The 23064-nt window shown below is 43.8% G+C and overlaps 1 protein-coding gene across 7 annotated transcripts in view; it reads left to right on the top strand.

Annotated features, from left to right (window-relative positions):
• Positions 1 to 23064, top strand: part of CHD5 (chromodomain helicase DNA binding protein 5) — a 241244-nt gene that overhangs the window by 106574 nt on the left and 111606 nt on the right. For all 7 annotated transcript variants that reach the window (XM_044282149.1, XM_044282152.1, XM_044282154.1 and 4 more), the window contains exons 12-14: positions 16587 to 16718; positions 18342 to 18447; positions 18526 to 18717. In XM_044282149.1, coding sequence (XP_044138084.1) covers positions 16587 to 16718; positions 18342 to 18447; positions 18526 to 18717 — 430 coding nt within the window. The remainder of the gene's footprint in view (positions 1 to 16586; positions 16719 to 18341; positions 18448 to 18525; positions 18718 to 23064) is intronic.

Below are 23064 nucleotides of genomic sequence, written 5' to 3' on the forward strand. Positions count from 1 at the left end.
ACCCCATGTGTTGTCATAAACTGCTGTATGGGCGCACAGCAGGGCTCAGAAGTAAAAGGAGCGCCGTGTGGTTTTTGGAGGGCAGATTTCACTGGGATAATTTTTAGTTGCCAAGTCTCCTTCAAAGACCCCCTGATGCATTACAGTTGAAACTCCCAAAAAGTGACCCCTTTTTGGAAACTACAGGATAAGGTGACAGTTTTATTGGTATTATTTTGGGGTACATATGATTTTTAATCTCTCAATATTACGCTTTTTGTGAGGCAAGGTAACCCGAAAATTGGTGTTCTGGCACTTTTTTTTTTTTTTTTACGGGATAGATCATGTGTTATTGTTTTTTTTATAGAGCAGGTCATTACAGATGTGACCATACCAAATATCACAATTTTTTATTTTTTACACAGTAAAAGCATTTTTGAAAATTTAAAAAATCTTGTTTTCCAAAAGCTATTTTTACATTTTTTTTCGGGCAATTGTCTTATGTAAGGGCTCTTTTTGATGACTTTTTGATCTCTTGGTACTACACTTTTTGTGAGGCAGGGTGACCCAAAAATGTTTTGCCACATTTTTTTTTACTTTTTTTTACGGCGTTCACTTGACAGGGTTAATTATGTGATATTTTTACAGAGCCAGTCGTTACGGATGCAGCTATACCCAATATGTTTGGTTTTCTTCTTTTTTTTTCATTTATTTTTATTTTTCTATTTTTTTAAATGTTATATGTCTGTTATGGGAAAGGGGCATTTTTTTAAACTTTTTATTTTTGTCCCACTGTAGGACCTAAACTTTTGGGGGTCGTATCCCCTCTACAATGCATTACAATACATTGTGTATTAATTACACTGATAGCCTGCCTATGAGACCCAGCCTGGGGGCTAGATCTCGTAAGCTCCCGTAGGAGGCAAGCCCTGATGCCTGTGTAAGGCCTGTGTAAGGCATGGGGCTGCTGTTACAGCCATAACGTTCCTGTCACTGCAGAGCGGGTAGCCGATGGAGTGGGGTAGGGTGCCCATATCCTCCACAAACTCTGTGCATGCCACGGTCAGCTTTGACCGTGGCATACAAGGTCTTAATACGCCAGCATCGGTGTCTTCACAGTGGGGCCCCTGCTGCTAAATGAGCGGGCACAGCTCCTGCTGGGACTTAAGTCGCTTCCTGAAAATCCGTACATGTACGGTGCTGTTATCCTACGGGTTAAAGTAAATGTGTCATCAGAAAATGACCTATTGTTTAAATCATGTTTTTATATTTAACATATTTTTTAACAATTTCTGGTGGTGTTATTTTTAATATGTCACAAAATTTAAACAAAACCCATAAAATCCTGCAGTTTTTGTACTGGCCACTAAATCTAATAGTAGGCGCCACTTCTTGGTCTGTACAGATCACTTTATTGCAGTTACCTGCTTATCTATACACAGAGGTGATAACATGTTATATCATTACAGGCAGGATTGGAATGACAGATAGGAGGATCCACCATTCACAATAGGTGATTGTCACATCGTATCTATTCTTTCCTTGTACAATGACCACTGCACAGGTCATAGAGAATGTCTAGAAAACTCTCCCATAGGAGTCAATGAGGTCCCCTCCTGACCATTGTGACTATGAACCACATGGCTGTCGTAAAGCAATTTTCTTAATGCTTTCTAAATGCAGTTAAGAACAGCTCAGGCAAGATGGCCGCCCCCATAATCATGTTCAGGAAGTAGAATAAAGAAATCTGCAATCAGAGAATAAAATCAGATTTTAAAAAAGGATATTTATTGCTATCTGGTTTTAGCTGGCAGAGAAAAAAATTGGTGACTCATTTCATTTAACAGATTCCAACTGGTGGCCCATTGGCTCTGTTGAGAGTTGTAGTTTTCCCAAACAGCCAGAAAGCTACAGGTTGGAAAGCACAGCTCTATAGTGAAAATTACTTTACTAATGTTCCCAAGGATGACCTCAGTATCATTACTGTGATTTGCTTTCTTATTTTCATGGCATATTCTCATTACATTATATGAGTTTACGTTGCATATTTATGTCTTCCATGAAATACTGTATATCCTATTAGCCTTTCTGCCTGTTGAGCCATTATCTCACCCACTGAATACAGGCCAGGTAATTGTATAATTTACGACTGAGAACATTTAAAGGTAGTCTGTCAGCAGTTTTGACCATGTTGAAAACATTAGTTAAGAGCTGGAGAGAGCAGTACAAAGATACCTTTTGCAGAGTTTTTCTCATCAGAGGTAGTAAGAGTATGACGTTTTATTCTACAAAATTCTGCCCTTTCAAGTGCCCAATGTAGAGCACTCATATTTTTGTGGCGCTTTCCTCATCAGGAGTAGTGTTAATATGAAGTTTTATTCTATCAAATACTTCTCTCTCAAATGCCCAGGGAGGTACTTTACTGTGAAGTGCTCTCTACATTGAGCTTCTTCACAGTCACTCCCCTCGGCTCTGAGTGACAGTTGTAGCATCCAACCAGGTAGCATCTGCCACCACTCAAAGGAAAGAGGAGGGGCTGTGAAGCAGCTCAATGCTGAGAGTATGTCACAGTAAAGCACCTCCCTGGGCATTTGAGAGAGAAGTATTTGATGGAATAAAACTTCATATTCACACTACTCCTGATGAGGAAAACTACACTAGTACTGCCTAGTACTGTCGGTGGTTTAGCATCGTCAGCAGTACTGACAAACTCCCTTTAAAGGGAACCTGTCACCTCTACTATGCTACCCTCACTGAGAGTTTCCAAATGTTCATTGTGTTACCCTAAACATATAAATTACACTTTTAGTTTCATTTAAAGATGAATTCAGTAAGTATTATGCATTGTTGTACTTCCCGCCTTTTATGCAAATTAACATAAAAGAGTCATATCTTACTTGTGTGACCGGAGAAGAGTCATATTTTCAAGCTCTGACTCATCTCAGGTTAATTTGCATATGTATCAAATCGGTTTTTTTTACACAATAAAAGCACACAGAGCTATGGGGACTGGGTATTGTGGATGTGCTAGCGGCCATCTAGCAACCCATGTCCTCAGCTCTATACCCAGAATCCAGGTGACAGGTTCCCTTTAAGGATGGAATAGTAAAGTAAGATATTAAAAATCCCTGTGTTCAATAATTTTAATTGTGTATATGGTGAAGTACTCGGGACTTTAAATCTGAGATCATTGTCATGGCAACACACATTTCAAGCAAATTGATGTTGTGACTACCTACAGCTGGAGTGACAGAAGAATATATATCTTTTTTCTTTCAAACCCTGTAATTGTAATGATATTAAACATATGATTAAAATCTGAAAAGTGAGACTGCAATTAAGAATGCATGATACATCAATTCAGTCCGCGTGAGCTATGCTGGCATCTGATTATTAAAAATAGTTTCACTGTCGACTTAACACCTAATGTTATTATTAGTATTACTCAAGACATAGGTGCCAGACCTGCACCTGGGCTTCTTAAAGGAAAACTCCACCTGTAATGCTGCCAATTCAGTTACATGTTGTACTGTAAATAAGAAGAACTAGACTGACTTTTCAGTTCTGAGCAGCCATGTTTTATTCTCACTGTCAGGAAGCTGTTTTATTAATTAGTGCTGTCTGAATGACCATGATTCCCAAAAAGGGTCAGACTTTCTGAACCTAAATTATCTACAGGGATACAGTGCTAGCTGTGCTTAGATAATTTACAGGGAGGCAGTACCGCCTGAACCTACATTATTTACAGGGAAAGATAGAATGAAGGCGATACAAGAAGACAGTATTTATAGGGAGAGGAGGTAGTACTATCGGAGTCTACATCATTTATAAAGATTGTACCTATGTTATTTAAAGGGAGGCAGTACTATCTGTGTCTACATTATTTACAGGTAGAGACAGGCAGGCAGTACCATCTGTACCTACATGATTTACAGGTAGAGACTGGTAGACTGTACTATCTGTGCCTACTGTACATCATTTACAGATAGAGACAGGGAGGCAGTACTATCTGTACCCACATCATTTACAGGTAGAGACAGGGAGACCGTACTATCTGTACCAACATCATTTACAGATAGAGACAGGGAGGCAGTACTACAGTATCTGTACCTACATCATTTACAGGTAGAGGCAAGGAGACCGTACTATCTGTACCAACATCATTTACAGGTAGAGACAGGGAGGCAGTTCTGTCTCTGTATATCATTTTCAGGGAGAGAAAGACATGGAGACAGTGCTATCTAATCTTATATCACTTATACTGCAGTACAGAGAGACTGTATTACCTGTACCTACATAATTTACACAGAAAGGTGGTGAGGCAGAATTATCTGTGCCTGCATGAATCTTCATGGAACATGGGGAGGCAGTACTATCTGTCTACATCCTTTACAGAGAAAGACAAGAAAGCAACACTATATGACCCTACATCATTTATAGTGAGAGGCAAGGGAGGTAGTACTTACTGTCTGGGTCAACATCATTGTCAAAGAGAGACTAGCAGTCAACAGCATACCTCCCAACTTTTGAAAAAAAGGAAGAAGGACAGTATGTGGGGAGCATATTTTTTCTGCTCTAGGCCACGCCTCTAACACCGCCCCAAAACATGAGTAAACACCTAATCCCATCCAGTCCCCTAAATGCCCCCACATAGTAATTATTCCCCCTTTATGCCACCACACAGTAGTTATGCCAGCATTATGCCTCCTTCACAGTAGTTATGCCCAGATATGTGCCCCTCACAGTAGCAATGCTCAGATATGTGCCCCTCACAGTAACGATGCCCTGATATGTGCCCCCTCACATTAGCGATGCCCAGATATGTGCCCCCTTACAGTAGCGATGCCCAGATATGTGCCCCCTCACAGTAGTATGCCCAGATATGTGCCCCCTCACAGTAGTATGCCCAGATATGTGCCCCCTCACAGTAGTATGCCCAGCTGTGCCCCCTCACAGTAGTATGCCCAGCTGTGCCCCCTCACAGTAATATGCCCAGCTGTGCCCCCTCACAGTAATATGCCCAGCTGTGCCCCCTCACAGTAATATGCCCGGCTGTGCCCCCTCACAGTTATATGCCCAGCAGTGCCCCCTCACAGTGATATGCCAAGTTATGTGCCCCCTCAGAGTAATATGCCCAGTTATGTACCCTCACACAGTAATATGCCCGGCTGTGCACCCTCACAGCAAAGTAATGTGGCCAGCTGTGTTCCCTCACAGTAAAGTAATATGCCCAGGACTGTGCCCCCTCACAGTAATATGCTCAGCTGTGCCCCTCAATATGCCCAGGACTGTGCCCCCTCACAGAAGTATGCCCAGCTGTGCCCCTTCACAGTAATATTCCCAGCTGTGCCCCCTCACAGTAATATGCCCAGCTGTGCCCCTTTCACGGGCAGTAAAATAATAAATAAATAAACTCCAGATACCCACCTCGTTCCCCAGCAGCAGCAGGACACACAGAGCTCCTGGCTAGCCCGCCCCCTGCCCAGACTTGCAGTGTGGAGCGCAGACAGGGGGAGGAATGATGGAGCAGAGAGTGGACGGACGGTTCTCTGCTTCATCATTACGGGCGGCTGTTTCTGGTTCCTATGGAAGCAGGGACAGTTGCCAGAAATTGGGACATACCTCCCCCGTACCGGGACCGCGGGACAGCCACGGAAATCTGAGACTGTCCCGCCGGATCCAGGACGGTAGGGGAGTTATGCAACAGTATCTGTGCCTACATCTTTTAGAGATAAAACATTGAGACAGTAATGTCTGTGTCTACATTGAAAGCAAAATGATGTACTGCTGATGGCTGCCATATTACACTGGTCATATGCTGGTCACCTTGCTTTCACATAGGCCATTTGCTCTGCAGTGCATAGTCCTATAAAAATCTGACAATGCAGGTACGTAGAGTGGAGCATACTGTAATCCAGGACACATTCCCTGATGTGCAGTCTCACTAAAGGTAATAAGTAGTAAATTCTGGACCCTGTTCCTAGCAGTTATTGTCAAAAGATACATACTATTCTTTACATTAGACATATATATTGACCTGGACGCCATATGACCTCAGATTTGCTTATACCATAAAATAGAACTTAGATTTTCTTCCGGGGCCCACATAAGATCTTTCTGTTATGGTAAGCTCTTCAGACTTCTTCTGTTAAACATGGAGTGAAGGCGTCACTGCACATACATCTCAAACAATATGTGCACCTATAGAATATGTATAACTGTTCCGATTGTTGTTATGGATGGTAATGCTATTTATAAGAATTGGAGGTTTTGCCAATTTGCGAGATTATATATCGGCTACAGAATAAGAGGCTTTGACCTGTAAGCCAGAGCAGAGAGCAACTCCCAAAGAGTTAGAGTTTACCTCTCTGGAGGACCCGGCTTCTCCATACATTACATGGACAGTTCATTATTTTAAGTGGGAACTGAAGGGTTAAACAGAATTAGCTGTGTGATCTGTATGAAGGACAAGAGGTTGGGTGACTTCATATTGAAGGGTGACTATGTATACATTTACCTACTGTCTTTATAAGGAAAAGTTTCTAGTCAGCACTATTGTAATGAGAGCTCAGCTATTGTTGTATGTATGCATGGATGTATATAAGGCCCTGTACGACGAACAATAAATAGAACTGTTATTGACATCATTCTGCATCTGTCATTGACACGTTCTCCAGACGTCTGTCTTCGGGGACACAGAAAGGAATCACGGTGCATAGAGAGAAGGATAATATTCTTTCAGGAACTTTGTAATACAGCGATCCCTCAAGATACAATGACCTCAAGATACTGTAAGGGATCGCTCTCTCACAGGGGGTCGACAATGACAGATTCCTCCTCAGACAACGGAGTTAAAGTCCAAATGGTGCTTTATTTTGGCACTTCAGCATCAATACAAACATAAACATAGCAAATAAACACCTGCCCATCTAGGCTTTACCTAATACATAGGTCTTCTCTCTAACTCACCTCTAAAGCGCCGTTTACACAAGGGGTGAGATCCGGCTTTTCTCAGCCATATGGTCCAGCAGCCTCCTGGCTGTGACCACACCAGTACCTTGGGGGGATATGGTCCAAGAGTCCACCCCACTCTGACTGTGCAACACCTCTTTTCTAAGGCGTCGCTTGGCCCCCCAAAACTCAGGCTTTCACACAGCCTCGTGTCCCCCATCCCTCCTGGCTGGGACCACACAGAGCCTCCTCAGGCTTCCTTTTCCAATTCCTCTCTCATAGTCATACACAGAGGGTTGTTTTATCACTCCGTGATTATCTTAGCAGGCCTCATCTGTGATCTCCTCAGCTAAAGGAAATACTTGTACTGGAAGGGTGTGAACTGGTAGGTCCCACTACCAAACCTACCCACCAGTCCAAATAAAATCCAGCCCAGAACAGAATCTAGACAAACCTGTCTCAGCAAACTACACTTTACTGAAACCACTGCAATTTTCTGGATTTCAGTTATCTCATCCAGCTGAGGTATCTGGGTGGGATATACACGCCCTCCAGCACTATACTGTACACATTACCACAATACCTTATTTTCAACATACAATGGTCTTTCCTGGGCCATCGTCAGTTTAAACTAGACTCAACATACAAGCCTCAGACTCAGATCTAACCAATTAACACAACCACTTCTCTGGTAATACATCTGCATTCGTTGTCTAAACGTTGTCTTTACAGTACAGTGCGGTACTACATGTTCTGTACTGCCCTCTGTATGCCAGGATGAACTTCTCCTTTGGATCTCAGGGGAGGGCGGCTCCATATTTTTTTCTGATGCACTGTGTACTACAGTTGCAAGAAAAAGTATGTGAACCCTTTAGAATGATATGGATTTCTGCACAAATTGGTCATAAAATGTGATCTGATCTTCATCTAAGTCACAACAATAGACAATCCCAGTCTGCTCAAACTAATAACACACAAATAATTAAATGTTACCATGTTTTTATTGCACATACCATGTAAACATTCACAGTGCAGTTGGAAAAAGTATGTGGACCCCTAGACTAATGACATCTCCAAGAGCTAATTGGAGAGAGGTGTCAGCCAACTGGAGTCCAATCAATGAGATGAGATTGGAGGTGTTGGTTACAGCTGCCCTGCCCTATAAAAACCCAGTTCTGGGTTTGCTTTTCACACGAAGCATTGCCTGATGTGAATGATGCCTCACACGAACGAGCTCTCAGAAGACCTACGATTAAGAATTGTTGACTTGCATAAAGCTGGAAAGGATTATAAAAGTATCTCCAAAAGCCTTGCTGTTCATCAGTCCACTATAAGACAAATTGTCAATAAATGGAGAAAGTTCAGCACTGCTGCTACTCTCCCTAGGAGTGGCCGTCCTGTAAAGATGACTGCAAGAGCACAGCGCAGACTGCTCAATGAGGTGAAGAAGAATCCTAGAGTGTCAGCTAAAGACTTACAAAAGTCTCTGGCATATGCTAACATCCGTGTTAGCGAATCTACGATACGTAAAACACTAAACAAGAATGGATTTCATGGGAGGATACCACAGAGGAAGCCACTGCTGTCCAAAAAAAACATTGCTGCCCGTTTACAGTTTGCACAAGAGCACCTGGATGTTCCACAGCAGTACTGGCAAAATATTCTGTGGACAGATGAAACCAAAGTTGAGTTGTTTGGAAGAAACACACAACACTATGTGTGGAGAAAAAGAGGCACAGCACACCAACCTCAAAACCTCATCCCAACTGTGAAGTATGGTTGTGGGGGTATCATGGTTTGGGGCTGCTTTGCTGCATCAAAGCCTGGATGGATTGCTATCATCAAAGGAAAAATAAATTCCCAAGTTTATCAAGACATTTTGCAGGAGAACTTAAAGAGGACCTTTCACTACAGCATAAACTAAAAACTAACTAGATCAGTGGGCAGAGCGGCGCCCAGGGGTCCCCCTGCACTTACTAGTATGCCTGGGCGCCGCTCCGTTTGCCCGGTATAGGCTCCGGTGTTTGCGCTCCCTCTGACTGATTTCTTGTAGGAGGCGTGTCCCTTGCTGCAGTGCTGGCCAATCGCAGCGCACAGCTCATAGCCAGGCTATGAGCTGTGCGCTGCGATTGGCCAGTGCACCGATTGAGATGCTGTGGCATGACCTCAAGAAAGCGATTCCCACCAGACATCCCAAGAATATTGCTGAACTGAAACAGTTCTGTAAAGAGGAATGGTCAAGAATTACTCCTGACCGTTGTGCACGTCTGATCTGCAACTACAGGAAATGTTTGGTTGAAGTTATTGCTGCCAAAGGAGGTTCAACCAGTTATTAAATGCAAGGGTTCACATACTTTTTCCACCTGCACTGTGAATGTTTACATGGTGTGTGCAATAAAAACATGGTAACATTTAATTCTTTGTGTGTTATTAGTTTAAAGAGGACCTTTCACCTGTAAAAACAATGTGAACTAAGTATGCTGACATGTAGAGCGGCTCCCGGGGATCTCACTGCACTTACTATTATCCCCGGGCGCCGCTCCGTTCTCCCGTTATGCCCTCCGGTATGTTCACTCTCTAAGTTATAGTAGGCGGTGTCTGCACTTGTCCTGTGGGCGTCTCCTTCTCCTAGGCTGCAGCGCTGGCCAATTGCAGCGCACAGCTCACAGCCAGGCTTGCTCTGCCAGTGCAGCATATTGAACTCAGCTGTTCATATAACCCTAATAGGTCTTGCGGCCTGGATGCAGCAGCCATTAGAATAGGGTGAAGCATGACGGTGTCAGGGAACCTCTGTTCTGGAGATGCTACAAATGTCTGAGATGAGAATACCCTTTAACTATTTAGTGGGGGAGTAATGGGGAGTGGTACTGTGACAACCCCTCAGTCTTTTTTAAAGGGGTTATCTCTCGGAGGCATCATATGGGGAATTCCATATGCAGGACCTCCCTCTAGGAGTCATTCTGGCAGACTCCAACTATGGATTTCATAGGTGGCCATTCATCTTACTGGCCGCCATGTAGTACTACATTTCACCTGTAGTGGCCACTGCAGGTGAAATGCCTGGCCAGGCAAGAAAATCCGCTGTTTCATGATGATCAAGTGATCAGGAGCGTAACTATAGGGGAAGCGGCTGCTTTGGGGCCCTGACCCCGAAGGGGCCCATCCAGGAGAAGGAGGACTACAAGATTTTGTCAGGGCCCCCTCAACAGTATTACACAATGAAATTATATACAATAACAGTATAGACAGCGTAAAAAAAAGGGATGGAACAGCTGCCGGCCTGGTCTGAGAGAGCGATCTTTACTAGCCACAGGAATAGGGGCGGCATGAAAAGAAGTGGTTACGAAAAAATTACTGGGGGAGGGGGGCCCCATTCAAAAATATGCTGTGGGGCCCAGTCATTTCTAGCTACGCCACTGCAAGTGATCTACATAGCCCCCATCATTTTCAAAAAGGGCTTGTGCCTTTAAGGAAACAAAGAATGAATAGTATTTGCATCTCCTTTTTTTCTCCCTTTTGGCCGCTCTTTTAATATATACGGTAAAAACATACAGACCTATAACTGTGAAAATTTATAATGGAAATGACAGGATAACGCAGGGTTGCTTAAAGTGCACAAGGTAAGCGTTACGCGATAAGTGTTTCATGCCTGGATTTATATACAGAGACATTGCTATGAGCCCTCAGGGGTCCTTCACTCATTTCCGTAGATTTTGGTTTGCATTTTAAGCATTTTTCTCTTGCGTTGTCTTCCCTTTTCATAAAGCGCGCTCTGCTCCAATGTGGCATCACAGCAGCCATTAATGTAATAATAAATGTGGAGCTTATGACAGCAGTAATCAGTTTCTGTAGCTACCAGCCCTCTGTACTGCCAGGAAAAAGCGGGTGAGAGCGAGTAATAGATCCCTGTCAGCTTTGGGATGATACAAGGAATGAATACTGTCATAATAGTTGTAATGACTGAGCCAATCCGCTTTAATGTATTTAAGAGAGATAGAGTTTGCTATGAACAGTGCCACGCCTCTCTACAGGTTGCCTTTGGTATTGCAGTTTAGCCTTATTCACTGGGGCCGAGCTGCAATACCTCACACAACCGATGAATATGTATTGTGTTTAGAAGGAAGCAACCATGTTTTTCTAAACCAGGACAACCCCTTTAAATAAAAATTTGACAGCCCTGGAGGTGTCCTTTCATATCTGTATGTGATAGAGATAAGTGACACACTGTTAGAGTCCCCAAATTAGCTTTCCTGTGGTTCCTTAAAGATCTTCATAAAAATGTATATTTTCTATGTATTATGTTGAGGATCTTTATTGTCTTTGCTCAAGCGCTTTCTGCCTAGTGATCGGCCGCAGCAGACCATGCTCTTTAAATACCTTGTATAAAGTTGTGATGTCATGATATTGGATGCAATGTGATAGGTACCAGAGTTAGGGTTCATTCACACGACGGTATCCGTTTTTGCCGACTGCAAATTGCAGATCCGCAAAACATGGATACCGGCATTGTGCGTTCCGCATTTTGCGGATGGGTAAGTCCTGCCCTATGATAGAAATGCCTATTCTTGTCCGCAAAACGGACAACAATAGGACATGTTCCATTTTTTGTGTGGCCATAGAACAGACTTGCGGATGTTGACAGCATACGGTTTGCTGTCCGCATCTTCTGCGGCCCCATTAAAATGAATAGGTTCGCCTCCCATCTGGAAAATTGCGGAACGGATGTGGAAAGAAATATAAGATCATGTGAATTGGCCCTTAGGCTAGCCTTCGCTCTACGTGCCTTTTGTAGTATTGTGATGTCACCTGGCGTCACAAGGATTTTATAGGATGTCACAGTGAGCAGCTGTAGTACGTTGTTTTATTTGTATATATTGTATAATATGATGTCATGGGTTTCTTGACATATTTATGTGATGTCATGGTAACCAGCTACTGCAGATTCTAAACCATGCATGATACTGTGACGTCATGATTGTGCCCTATGATGTCATGGAGTCCAACTGCTGGAAACTCTGTTTTTGTTGCATACCTTACATAATAATGCTGTGATGTCATGGAATCTATATATTACGGTATATCATAGTGACCAGCCGCAGCACATTCTCTGCATAATATACGTATAATATAGCATGAGGTATCACAGGATGTCATGTAATATTACAGTGACTCGCTGCAGTATATTGGGCTTGTTTAATACCTTATCTAATATGCGATGTCATAGGGTGGTACGTGATGCGGTATGGACCACAAGCAGCAGCTTCTTCTCGGTATATATTCTTTGTGTAATCTTATGGTGTCACAATGAGCTCTTATAGCGACCTGATCATGTTTGGGGCTGGGGCTAGTCTCTATGACATCATAGTATCATATATTATTTTATATATTAGTTGGACACGATTACATCACATGAACATCTGGTGACAGCTGGCTACTTTCACACTTGCGTTCGGAACGGATCCGTCTGGTATCTGCACAGACGGATCCGCTCCTATAATGCAAACAATGGTATCCGTTCAGAACTGATCCGTCTGCATTATATTTCAGAAAAAAATCTAAGTCTAATTGTCAGTCAGACGGGTCCGTCCTGACTTTGCCTTGAAAGTCAATGGGGGACGGATGCGTTTGAAATTGCACCATATTGTGTCAACGTCAAACGGATCCGTCCCCATTGACTTACATTGTAAGTCTGGACGGATCCGTTTGGCTCCGCACGGCCAGGCGGACACCCGAACGCTGCAAGCAGCGTTCGGGTGTCCGCCTGCTGAGCGGAACGGAGGCGAAACGGAGCCAGACTGATGCATTCTGAGCGGATCCTTATCCACTCAGAATGCATTGGGGCTGGACGGATGCGTTCGGGGCAGCTTGTGAGAGCCTTCAAACCGAACTCACAAGCGGAACCCCGAACGCAAGTGTGAAAGTAGCCTTACAATGACATATCAGTATTATGCAAGGTCTATATAAAGGCCACTATCACTGAAAATTGTACAGAATTGAAACATAATCTTTGTTACAGGAATGCATACAGTCAGGTCCATAAATATTGGGACATCAACACAATTCTAACATTTTTGGCTCTATACACCACCACAATGGATTTGAAATGAAACGAACAAGATGTGCTTTAACTGCAGACTGTCAGCTTTAATATTAAGTAATTTTTATTATCATTTTAATAATACAAACATAAGTCCCCAACCCCACATACCCTCCCCCCTCAAACCATCAATGTGATGCCCTCCATCTTCCATAGCTTTAACATTCGGTTACAACATCACTACCGCATGATAATTACAAAGGCACAAGCCCTTTCCCTACAGCATTCCCACAAAACATTGATAGAAAAGCTGCGATCGTATAATTGGAATATACATTTGTTATCGGCCATAACCTCCCCACATTACATTACATCACGTAGAAACATTCCATGTACCCTATAAGAAATCGCCAACGACGGGGCCAGATATTTACATTAAGCGATAGTACCCTCACACTAATCCCAGACGGTATCTCTGAAGTTCCTTGGACGCCAGCCCAGGGGCATCAATCCAAGGAGTCCAGAACTTTTCAAATTTGTCCATTGCCCCCTCTTCCTATAAACCCCTCGTTCCAAATTAAGTAACCAATTAATCTTGGCTATAAATTAGTTTTTACTAGGACTACCCTCATCCAGCCAATGTTGAGCAATCAGCTTACGAGCCATATACAACATTCTGGCCACTGCTATCTTCCTGGGCTCAGTGATTGGCAAGTCCTCCACATACCCCAATATACAGACAAATGGAGTCACATCCAGTGTAACTTCATACAGAGAATCAATGAGATGCAGCACCGTGCGCCAAAAACCCTCCAGTGCCGAGGATGACCACAGCATGTGCAACATACCCGCATCTTCCTCCCCACATCGCAGGCATTTGGAATCCAACCGGAGTCCAATATTAAACAGAAACTGAGGAGTTCTATAAACCCTATGTATTAGATATAGGTGCGACAGCCTATGGGCCTCGCTGAGAGAGAGCGGCGGAATCCTCTCCAAAATCTCTTGCCACTGAGTTTCCTCTAATGGCCCCATCTCCGCTTCCCATTTTGTCCTACTATTCCCCGGATGGTCTTGCAGAAATAGGTCCAGCAGGGTCTGATAGAGCAGAGAAATAACTCCAGAGGAGGAATCCCTCTTCTCTTTAAACGCAATAATCTTGTTTTGCAGTACCGTATTAAACATACCGCCGTCATGGTCAGCCTGGAAGGCATGACGCAGCTGCAGGTACCTATAAAAATCGGAGGACGGTAATCCAGTTTCCATCTGAAGTTGCTCATAAGATTTGAGACCAGTATTATCAATAAGTTGGTGGACTCTAATAATGCCCCTGTTACGCCAACCCCCCATTTCCTGCAAAAAGCCTAAATGAGGCAACCACGGAGTATCCCATATAGAAGTATACTGCGTTACGCCTTTAATACCCTGCATGTCCCTCACTTTCCACCAAGTTTTATGCAAGAGACGCAACGTAGGGAACGCCACACCCGACAGTTTTAGCTTATCTGCCTCTAACGCTTCATAGAGATTTGGTACCGTCAAAAAGTCTCTCAATAGTCTATGTTGGGTATCTCCCTCTCCCCTTTCCCAGCCCCTCATATGCTGAAGTTGGGAAGCTAGGAAATACACCCACGGGTTTGGAAGAGCCAATCCCCCATCAGTTTTACCTCTCTGCAGTGTCTCCAGCCGCAATCGTGCTGAGCCCCCCTCCATATAAGCCCCCTAAACAGCCTATTAATTGAGTAAAAAAACCTGAGCGGTAACCATATGGGGGAATTATGTAATAAGTAAAGCAGCTGCGGCATCCAGATCATCTTGATAAGATTAATCCGTCCTACTACTGACAACGGCAGCTTAAACCAGACATGAAGTTTTTGTTTGAATCTGCCCAATTGTCAGCTTTAATTTGAGGGTATTTACATCCAAATCAGGTGAACGGTGTAGGAATTACAACAGTTTGCAATATGTGCAACAACAGTTTGCATATGTGCCTCCCTACTGCAACTGTCTCCAGTTCCTGCTTGTTCTTGGGGCATTTTCCCTTCAGTTTTGTCTTCAGCAAGTGAAATGCATGCTCAATCGGATTCAGGTCAGGTGATTGACTTGGCCATTGCATAACATTCCACTTCTTTCCCTTTGGTTGCTTTTGCAGTATGCTTTGGGTCATTGTCCAATGAGTTCTGAAGCATTTGGCTGAATATGAGCAGATAATATTGCCCGAAACACTTCAGAATTCATCCTGCTGCTTTTGTCAGCAGTCACATCATCAATAAATACAAGAGAACCAGTTCCATTGGCAGCCATACATGCCCACGCCATGACACTACCACCACCATGCTTCACTGATGAGGTGGTATGCTTAGGATCATGAGCAGTTCCTTTCCTGCTCCATACTCTTCTCTTCCCATCACTCTGGTACAAGTTGATCTTGGACTCATCTGTCCATAGGATGTTGTTCCAGAACTGTGAAGGCTTTTTTAGATGTCGTTTGGCAAACTCTAATCTGGCCTTCCTGTTTTTTGAGGCTCACCAATGGTTTACATCTTGTGGTGAACCTTCTGTATTCACTCTGGTGAAGTCTTCTCTTGATTGTTGACTTTGACACACATACACCTACCTCCTGGAGAGGTGTTTTTGATCTAGGCCAACTGTTGTGAAGGGTGTTTTCTTCACCAGGATAAGAATTCTTTGGTCATCTACCACAGTTGTTTTCCGTGGCCTTCCGGGTCTTTTGGTGTTGCTGAGCTCACTGATGCGTTTCTTCTTTTTAAGAATGTTCCAAACAGTTGTTTTGGCCACGCCTAATGTTTTTGCTATCTCTCTGATGGGTTTGTTGTGTTTTTTCAGCCTAATGATGGCTTGCTTCACTTATAGTGACAGCTCTTTGGATCTCATCTTGAGAGTTGACAGCAACAGATTCCAAATGCAAATAGCACACTTGAAATGAACTCTGGACCTTTTATCTGCTCATTGTAATTGGGATAATGAAGGAATAACACACACCCGGCCATGGAACAGCTGAGAAGCCAATTGTCCCATTACTTTTGGTCCCTAACAAGTGGGAGGCAAATATGCAAACTGTTGTAATTCCTACACTGTTCACCTGATTTGGATGTAAATACCCTTAAAATTAAAGCTGACAGTCTGCAGTTAAAGCACATCTTGTTTGTTTCATTTCATTGTGGTGTATAGAGTCAAAAATGTTAGAATTGTGTCGATGTCCCAATATTTATGGACCTGACCGTATATTCAAAATTTCAAGTTCTTTTAGCATATTTTAGGACTGAACAATCCCTTTAAAGATAAGTATGGGGGTTGTGCAGTCATACAAGAATGAGCCAGGAATTTTTGCTCTCCATGGAGTTTTATGGTCCTTTCAGTCTGCATAGGCCAGGTTCACACCACAGAATTCCCCCGACGCTTGTGCCTCATACATAACCATAGATTATATCATTAACTAAAGCTACTGTATGCTAATGGGGTGTCCTTGGCCTATGTTAGCCTGGTGTATGTATGTAGCAGCCATACATGCTCTGTAGACTGCATTCAGCTATATTCTGGTTTATACTGGTGGCCTATATAATAAGTTATTGTGAACGCTTTCTATGTTTTCTTGCAGCTTTGATAAGAAGGGAGATGTTCATTATCTGATTAAGTGGAAGGACCTGCCCTATGACCAGTGCACTTGGGAAATTGACGACATTGACATTCCAGATTATGAAGCTCTAAAACAAGCCTATTGGGATCACAGGTATCAATCTAATGTAAGAAATCCTAAGGCTGCCTTCACACGTGGCAGATTTTGCTCCAGACCTTTCTTCAACTAAAAGTCAGTTCCTTTAATCTGAATGAGGTTGGTGGGAACCACATGGGTTTCTGCAAACCTAATTCACATGAATGGAACAGATTTTCAGTCACAGGTATTTCTACAAAATCTGCCGTGTGTGAAGGCACCGTGAAGATCTCAGCAGACACTGACTGCTTAGGGTACAGCCACACGGTCAGGTTTTCTGATGCCGTTTTGGAAACCTAAACCAGGAGTGGATCATAAAAGGAGATAAAGTATAAAGGACTGATGCAACTTCTTCTCTTTTGTGAATTCACTCTCGGTTTTGGCTTCCAAAACGGCATCAGAAAACCTGACCGTGTGGCCGTACCCTTACTCAAGATTTGTAGCTAGGCTTTCCTTCCTTGGGGCAAAGATCCCTTCATTAGCACTGTATCTAAATGGGTCTTGTTGGCGCCCCTGACTAAGCTATCCACTTGGGTCATGTTTACGCTTAGTTGCATAATGGAGCGCCTCTCTACAGTACAGTGCGGTACTACATGTTCGCTACCTGTGCCACCAGGTGCAGGGGGCTCCATTGTATGTTCTCAACATACAAAGTGGTTTACAGCATCCAGCAGCTCCTTCTTACTTTATATGTAAGGTCTGGCCTTATCTGTACGTTATCTGCTCATTTTTCTTTCATCTTCCTGTTTTCTCATTTCTGGTTGATATTTTGGGGTTTCTGAACCAGTTACTAGTTTTCTCTGTATTGGCCTCAGGTTACAATATTACAATGGCTGTCCCAGAGCCCTGAAACCACTGGCCTTAATGGTGACATGTCCCAAGCGACACGTAACCCAGCAGTGATGTGCCACTTATGGAGATGGCACCACTGATCCCAGTTATTGGCTGCAGCAAATGACCTAATCTATCCAGAAGTTTACAAGACGGGGATCGGGTACAGCAGACTGGACAACCCCTTTACAGAAATCTCATTGATGTCTGTGGCATGTGCTTAGCGATGAGCAAACTTGTGTTTTAAAGTTCAGCGTGCATGGTTCAGGTTATCTAAGAATTCCATTATGGATTCCGCTACCACGAACCATAACTTATGGTCCATGGTAGAGGAATCCATGACGGAATTCTTAGATAACCCGAACCTTGTGCGCCAAACTTGAAAACACAAGTTCGCTCAACACTACAGGTGTTATTTTCAAGCGTGGTCTTTATATATACTGTATATATTATTTAAAGGGGTTGTCCAGATTTTATTAAGTGATAAAAGGATAGACCATCACTAGCTGATTGATGGAGGTCCAACAGCCCGTACCCCTGTAGCTCTATTGCCAGAAATGTTTGCCAGAACTACACAACACTGTGCTGGAGTCAACTTCTGGCAATGGAGCTATACAAAACAGCTGATGGGCTGGTTGTCAGACCCCCCACTAATTAGCTAGTGATGGACTATCCTAAGGACAGGCCATCCTTTAATACAACCCCTTTAATTTGTAAACTCGGTACAAATAGAGTAACACTTTTAGAGTGTGTCAAGATCTCCACATATCCAGTCCATACTATTGTTTCATGCTGTATGATCCATTACAGAGAGTTGATGTTGGGAGACGACTCCAGAACTCCTAGCCAATTTAAGAAAAACAGGAAATTAAAGGAAGACCTTTCACAGAAACCTCCTTTAACACCGATAGTTGATGTAAGTGAAAGACAATCCTTTAAGCACAGTTTCTGTTCATTATCCGCCTCTTTGAAATCTTGTGTTTCTTTCTTGCAGCCTACAGTTAAATTCGATAAGCAGCCATGGTACATCAATGCCACCGGTGGTACGTTGCACCCATATCAACTGGAGGGATTGAACTGGCTTAGGTTCTCATGGGCACAGGGCACAGACACCATCCTTGCAGACGAGATGGGTCTTGGGAAGACTGTCCAAACTATCGTGTTCCTCTACTCCTTGTATAAAGAGGTATGCAGCTCCAGAATCTAGATATTCTTTATCAAAGGAGCTTTTTCTAGTTTTGAAAAACTTTCCAGTCTTCCAGTTTTGTTTAGCAATGTGAATCCTTCTTTTTGCAGAACAGGCGAATTGCGGACTCTTTAGGCCTATTGCACACGACCGTAGGTGTCACTTTGCCGTATTGCGGACCGCATATGCAGATCCGCAATACACGGGCACCGTTCCGTGTGCATTCCGCATCACGGATGCGGACCAATTGACTTGACTACAGAGTGCTTCCGCGGGGTTTCGTCCCGTACTTCCGTTCCGCAAAAAGATAGGACATATTCAATCTTTTTGCGGAATGGACAGATAGTGGACCCATTAAAGTGAATAAGTCCGGCTGCCCCACTTTCGGTGTTCGTGCATTGCAGCCAGCAATTTGTGTCCCACAGCACGGCCATGGGGCGCACACGTTCGTGTGCAGGAGGCCTTAAAGTATCCGCTGCGGCAGAACCACGGTCTGTTCGTGCATTGCAGCCCGCACGGCCAAGGGACGCATATGTTCGTGTGCAGGAGGCCTCAATATTACATTTTGTTTTCAATTAGATCTTGTAATTGATCTAGCAACAGGAGGTAAATCTTTGGATCTTGTGGGAGCATGTCCAACATCGGAGCACTCTTTTACTGGAGCACTCTCTCTATCTCTGGCGGACAGCCTTACACATAGGCCTATTGCACATGAACATGTGCACCCCGTGGCCGTGATGCGGCCTGCAAATTGCAGGCCGCAATGCACGCACTCCGAACATGGGGAAAATGCGGATCTGCGATCCGTCCGTTCCGAAAAAGATAGGTATCTTTTTACGGAACTGCGGGACGAATCCACATTGTTGAGTATCATTTCTTTTCTGTGAATTGTACATACCACCTAATTTGGAGACAGCTACTATGGTGCCCTATTGAGGTGGAAGACCCATTCCTCTTTACTGTGTGTACCGAGAACTTCTGCAGGTCAGCCATGCTCTACAGGCACGAGAAAGCAACTTATCCAAGGGTAAGGTTCTGTTCACACTGAGTTTGCAGCACATGCTAAGCGTACATGTCCCTCATACCCATTGGCTTCTTCGGACCCAGTGTATGCCATAAGATTGTCCTTTTGACATATGGCTGGCTGGTATATGTCACCCTTTTCATTACAAGGACATAATGCAAAAAACACAATATATGTATTTTTTTCTTTGTACATAGCAGATGTAGGCCACTGTATGGCATATAAATACTTATGTCCAGCCCTTACCTGTCCTTGTAAAATGAGCTTAAAGGGCTTGTCTGATATCATCGTTTCCATGGTGGGATAGAACTAAACGCACAGTGCAGTGAATAGGAGCTATGCAAATATCAAAGCACAGCAAGCTACTCGGCTTCCATAACAGCAGCATAGCTTGTTCTGCCCATTAGGCTGTTTCCATAAGCTTGGCCACCTAAGGCAGGCACTTACCGTATTTTGTGCACTATAAGATAGAGGAAAGAGAGAAGGAAAATAGGAAAAAATATATTTTTCATCAGACCTCAGCTCACACCCCCAAACAGGCCTTCAATGTTAATCAGACCTCAGCTCAGACCGCCAATCAGACCCCGAATTTTAATCAGAGGCCCAGTATTAATCATTTCTCAGCATAGAGCTGCAATCAGACCCCCAATGTTAATCAGACCTCAGAACAGACCGCCAATGTTAATACAACCCCAAATTAGACCTCAGATCAGACCCCCTATGTTTATAAGACCCCCAATCAGACCTCAGATTAGTCCCCCAATGTTAATAAGACCCCTATTCAAACCTCAGATCAGACCCCATTTCAGACCTCAGATCAGATCCCCAATTTTTATAAGACCCCCAATCAGACCTCAGTTCAGACCCCTAATGTTTATGAAACCCCCAATCAGACCCTAGATCAGACCCCATGTTAATAAGACCCGCATGTTAATCAGACCTCAGATCAGAGAAAAAAATAAAATAAATCAACTTACCTCTCCTGCTGTGGACTTGGCCGCTCCTGAGATCCAGCTTCCTGTCGCGCTGAGACCTGACGTCGCACAATGTAAGATCACAGAGCGCGCCGACGTCCTCATGCTGTACACAGACCACAGCACAGCATGCGGAGCCCTGCAGGAGAAGACCAGGGAGCGGTGAGTACAGCGCCCGCACAGGGAGAACTGCATTCACCGCTTCCCGCTCCTCCTGTACTAATGAGCGCGTCTATAATGGAAGCGCTCAATAGTAGTCACCACTTTGGGGGCAAAAAAGTGCAGCATGTATGTGACTATTCTCTAATTATTTAATATTCTAGAATTTAAAAAAGTGGATGGTTTTCTGGATATAATTTCTGAAGTCACTCGATGTATGCTACCTACTGTCCTGGGTATTACACTTCCTCCTGTCTATAATCTGCCACTTATTCAGCGGCTAAATCCACAACCAAAACTCACCAACAGCTCCCCCATTGACTTTAATGGTAGAGGTTCATTCAGTAGCTGAAGAATGCGTGAGAAGTGACATCACTTCTTGGAAGCAGATTTGATTGTGGATTTTATAGAAGTCAATGGGGAATCAGAGAAACCTCGACCAAACACTCTGCTAATGCTCTTTTAGGCTCCTTTCACTCTTCAGTTTTTTGATAATACAACCGGCTGCATCCGTTATGAACGGATCCGGTTATATTATCTTTAAAATAGCAATGACGTTTTCTATTGTGTCCGAGAAAACGGATCCGGCACCATTGACTTACATTGTGTATCATGCCGGATCCGTTTTGCTTCGCATCCCATGCGGACAAAAAAAAAAACCTGCTTGCATCCAAACGTAGCGGAATGCCTTCTGGTGCGTTCCGTTCAGTTTTTTTTACCATTGACAATAAATGGAGACAAAACTGAAGCGTTTCTCTCCGGTATTGAGATCATCTTCCGGATCTCAATACCGGAAAAGGCAAATGCAGATGTGAAAGAGGCCCTAAAAACGCCTCTAAAACCTCCAGCAAATTGAAAAACCGGCCTGTTTTCAGCTACTAATCTGCTCCTAATGTGCTAGAGATTTTTCTGCCGCTGATTTTACCGTATGAATTTTTGCTCTTGACCTACCCCCCCTCCCGTCCTACATCCAGATCCACATTGTCAGCAGACCCTCCACCGCCCAGCGGTTGCCGTATACTGTATGTAGTGCTGAGGAGTGTTCCACACAATGCAGTGTTTGCTCTCATCTCCCAGACAAACACCGATTGTTTGATCAGTCCCATGTGTGACCAACCTGGTACTAACAGATGTTGTGTCTGAATTTTTTTTGTCTTTTTTTTTTATTCAGATTGCTAAGGAAAATATTCTGGCAGATGGTGTTTTCCTAAAACAATGAGTTGGGGGCAGAGTTACTTTGGGGACGGTGCATTGTATGAATATTGCAGACAGTAGATGAATTGGAGCGTGCGAGAAGGCGATACTGCTTCTATTAGTGAGGACCATGGCGCTCCATTCTTGTGTATATGTGGACGGCTCTGTCACCGCACCACGCATGGTCATGGCCCCAGGTTAGAAGCTCCAGCCTCCTCGGTTGGTAGACATCCTGCTAAATATTGTACAAACAGTACATTAAACACCAGCAGAATGCCATCTTTGTGACCGGGCCTGTCTGAAACCTGCCAGGCCCCATGAACATTGGATTTGCAGCAGCCACATTCACATTTGTCTGGGTCTGATAATCTGTAGTCTGTGAAGGTGGTGGGTCGATACTGATGGAATCCGTTCTCCTCGGTAGTGATGTAACCCAGATTGGATAGAGATCGCAATATGTTCATGCATTTCATTACAAATGCTTCTTTGCTACCCTGACTTTTGGTATGGTCTCACGTTGGTATACAGTGGTGCACAGAGACACATGACCATGCGGCAGCCCCCATGGGCACATGGTCATTGGGGGCCTATTGTTCCGTAATCCGTTACAGCATTATTGTAGGACACTTGAACAATATACTTTTGAAGGGGTTGTGTCACTTCAGCAAATGGCATTTATCATGTAGATGAAGTTACCGTAATAAAAGGCACTTACTAATGTATTGTGATTGTCCATATTGCCTCCTTTGCTGGCTGTATTCACTTTTCCATCACATTATGCATTGCTCGTTTCCATTGGTTACGACCACCCTGCAATCCATCACCAGTGGCCGTGCTTGTACACTATAGGAAAAAGTGCCGGCCTCTCTGGTGGCGAGACCATGGGAGTGCTCATAGGCTGGTGCTTTTTCCTACAGTGTGCAAGCACGACCACTTTAGGGTGGTTGTAACCATGGAAACGAGCAGTGTATAATGTGATGGAAAAATGAATCCAGC

The sequence above is a fragment of the Bufo gargarizans genome, chromosome 2, assembly GCF_014858855.1.
Source record: "Bufo gargarizans isolate SCDJY-AF-19 chromosome 2, ASM1485885v1, whole genome shotgun sequence".
NCBI classification, from domain to species: domain Eukaryota; kingdom Metazoa; phylum Chordata; class Amphibia; order Anura; family Bufonidae; genus Bufo; species Bufo gargarizans.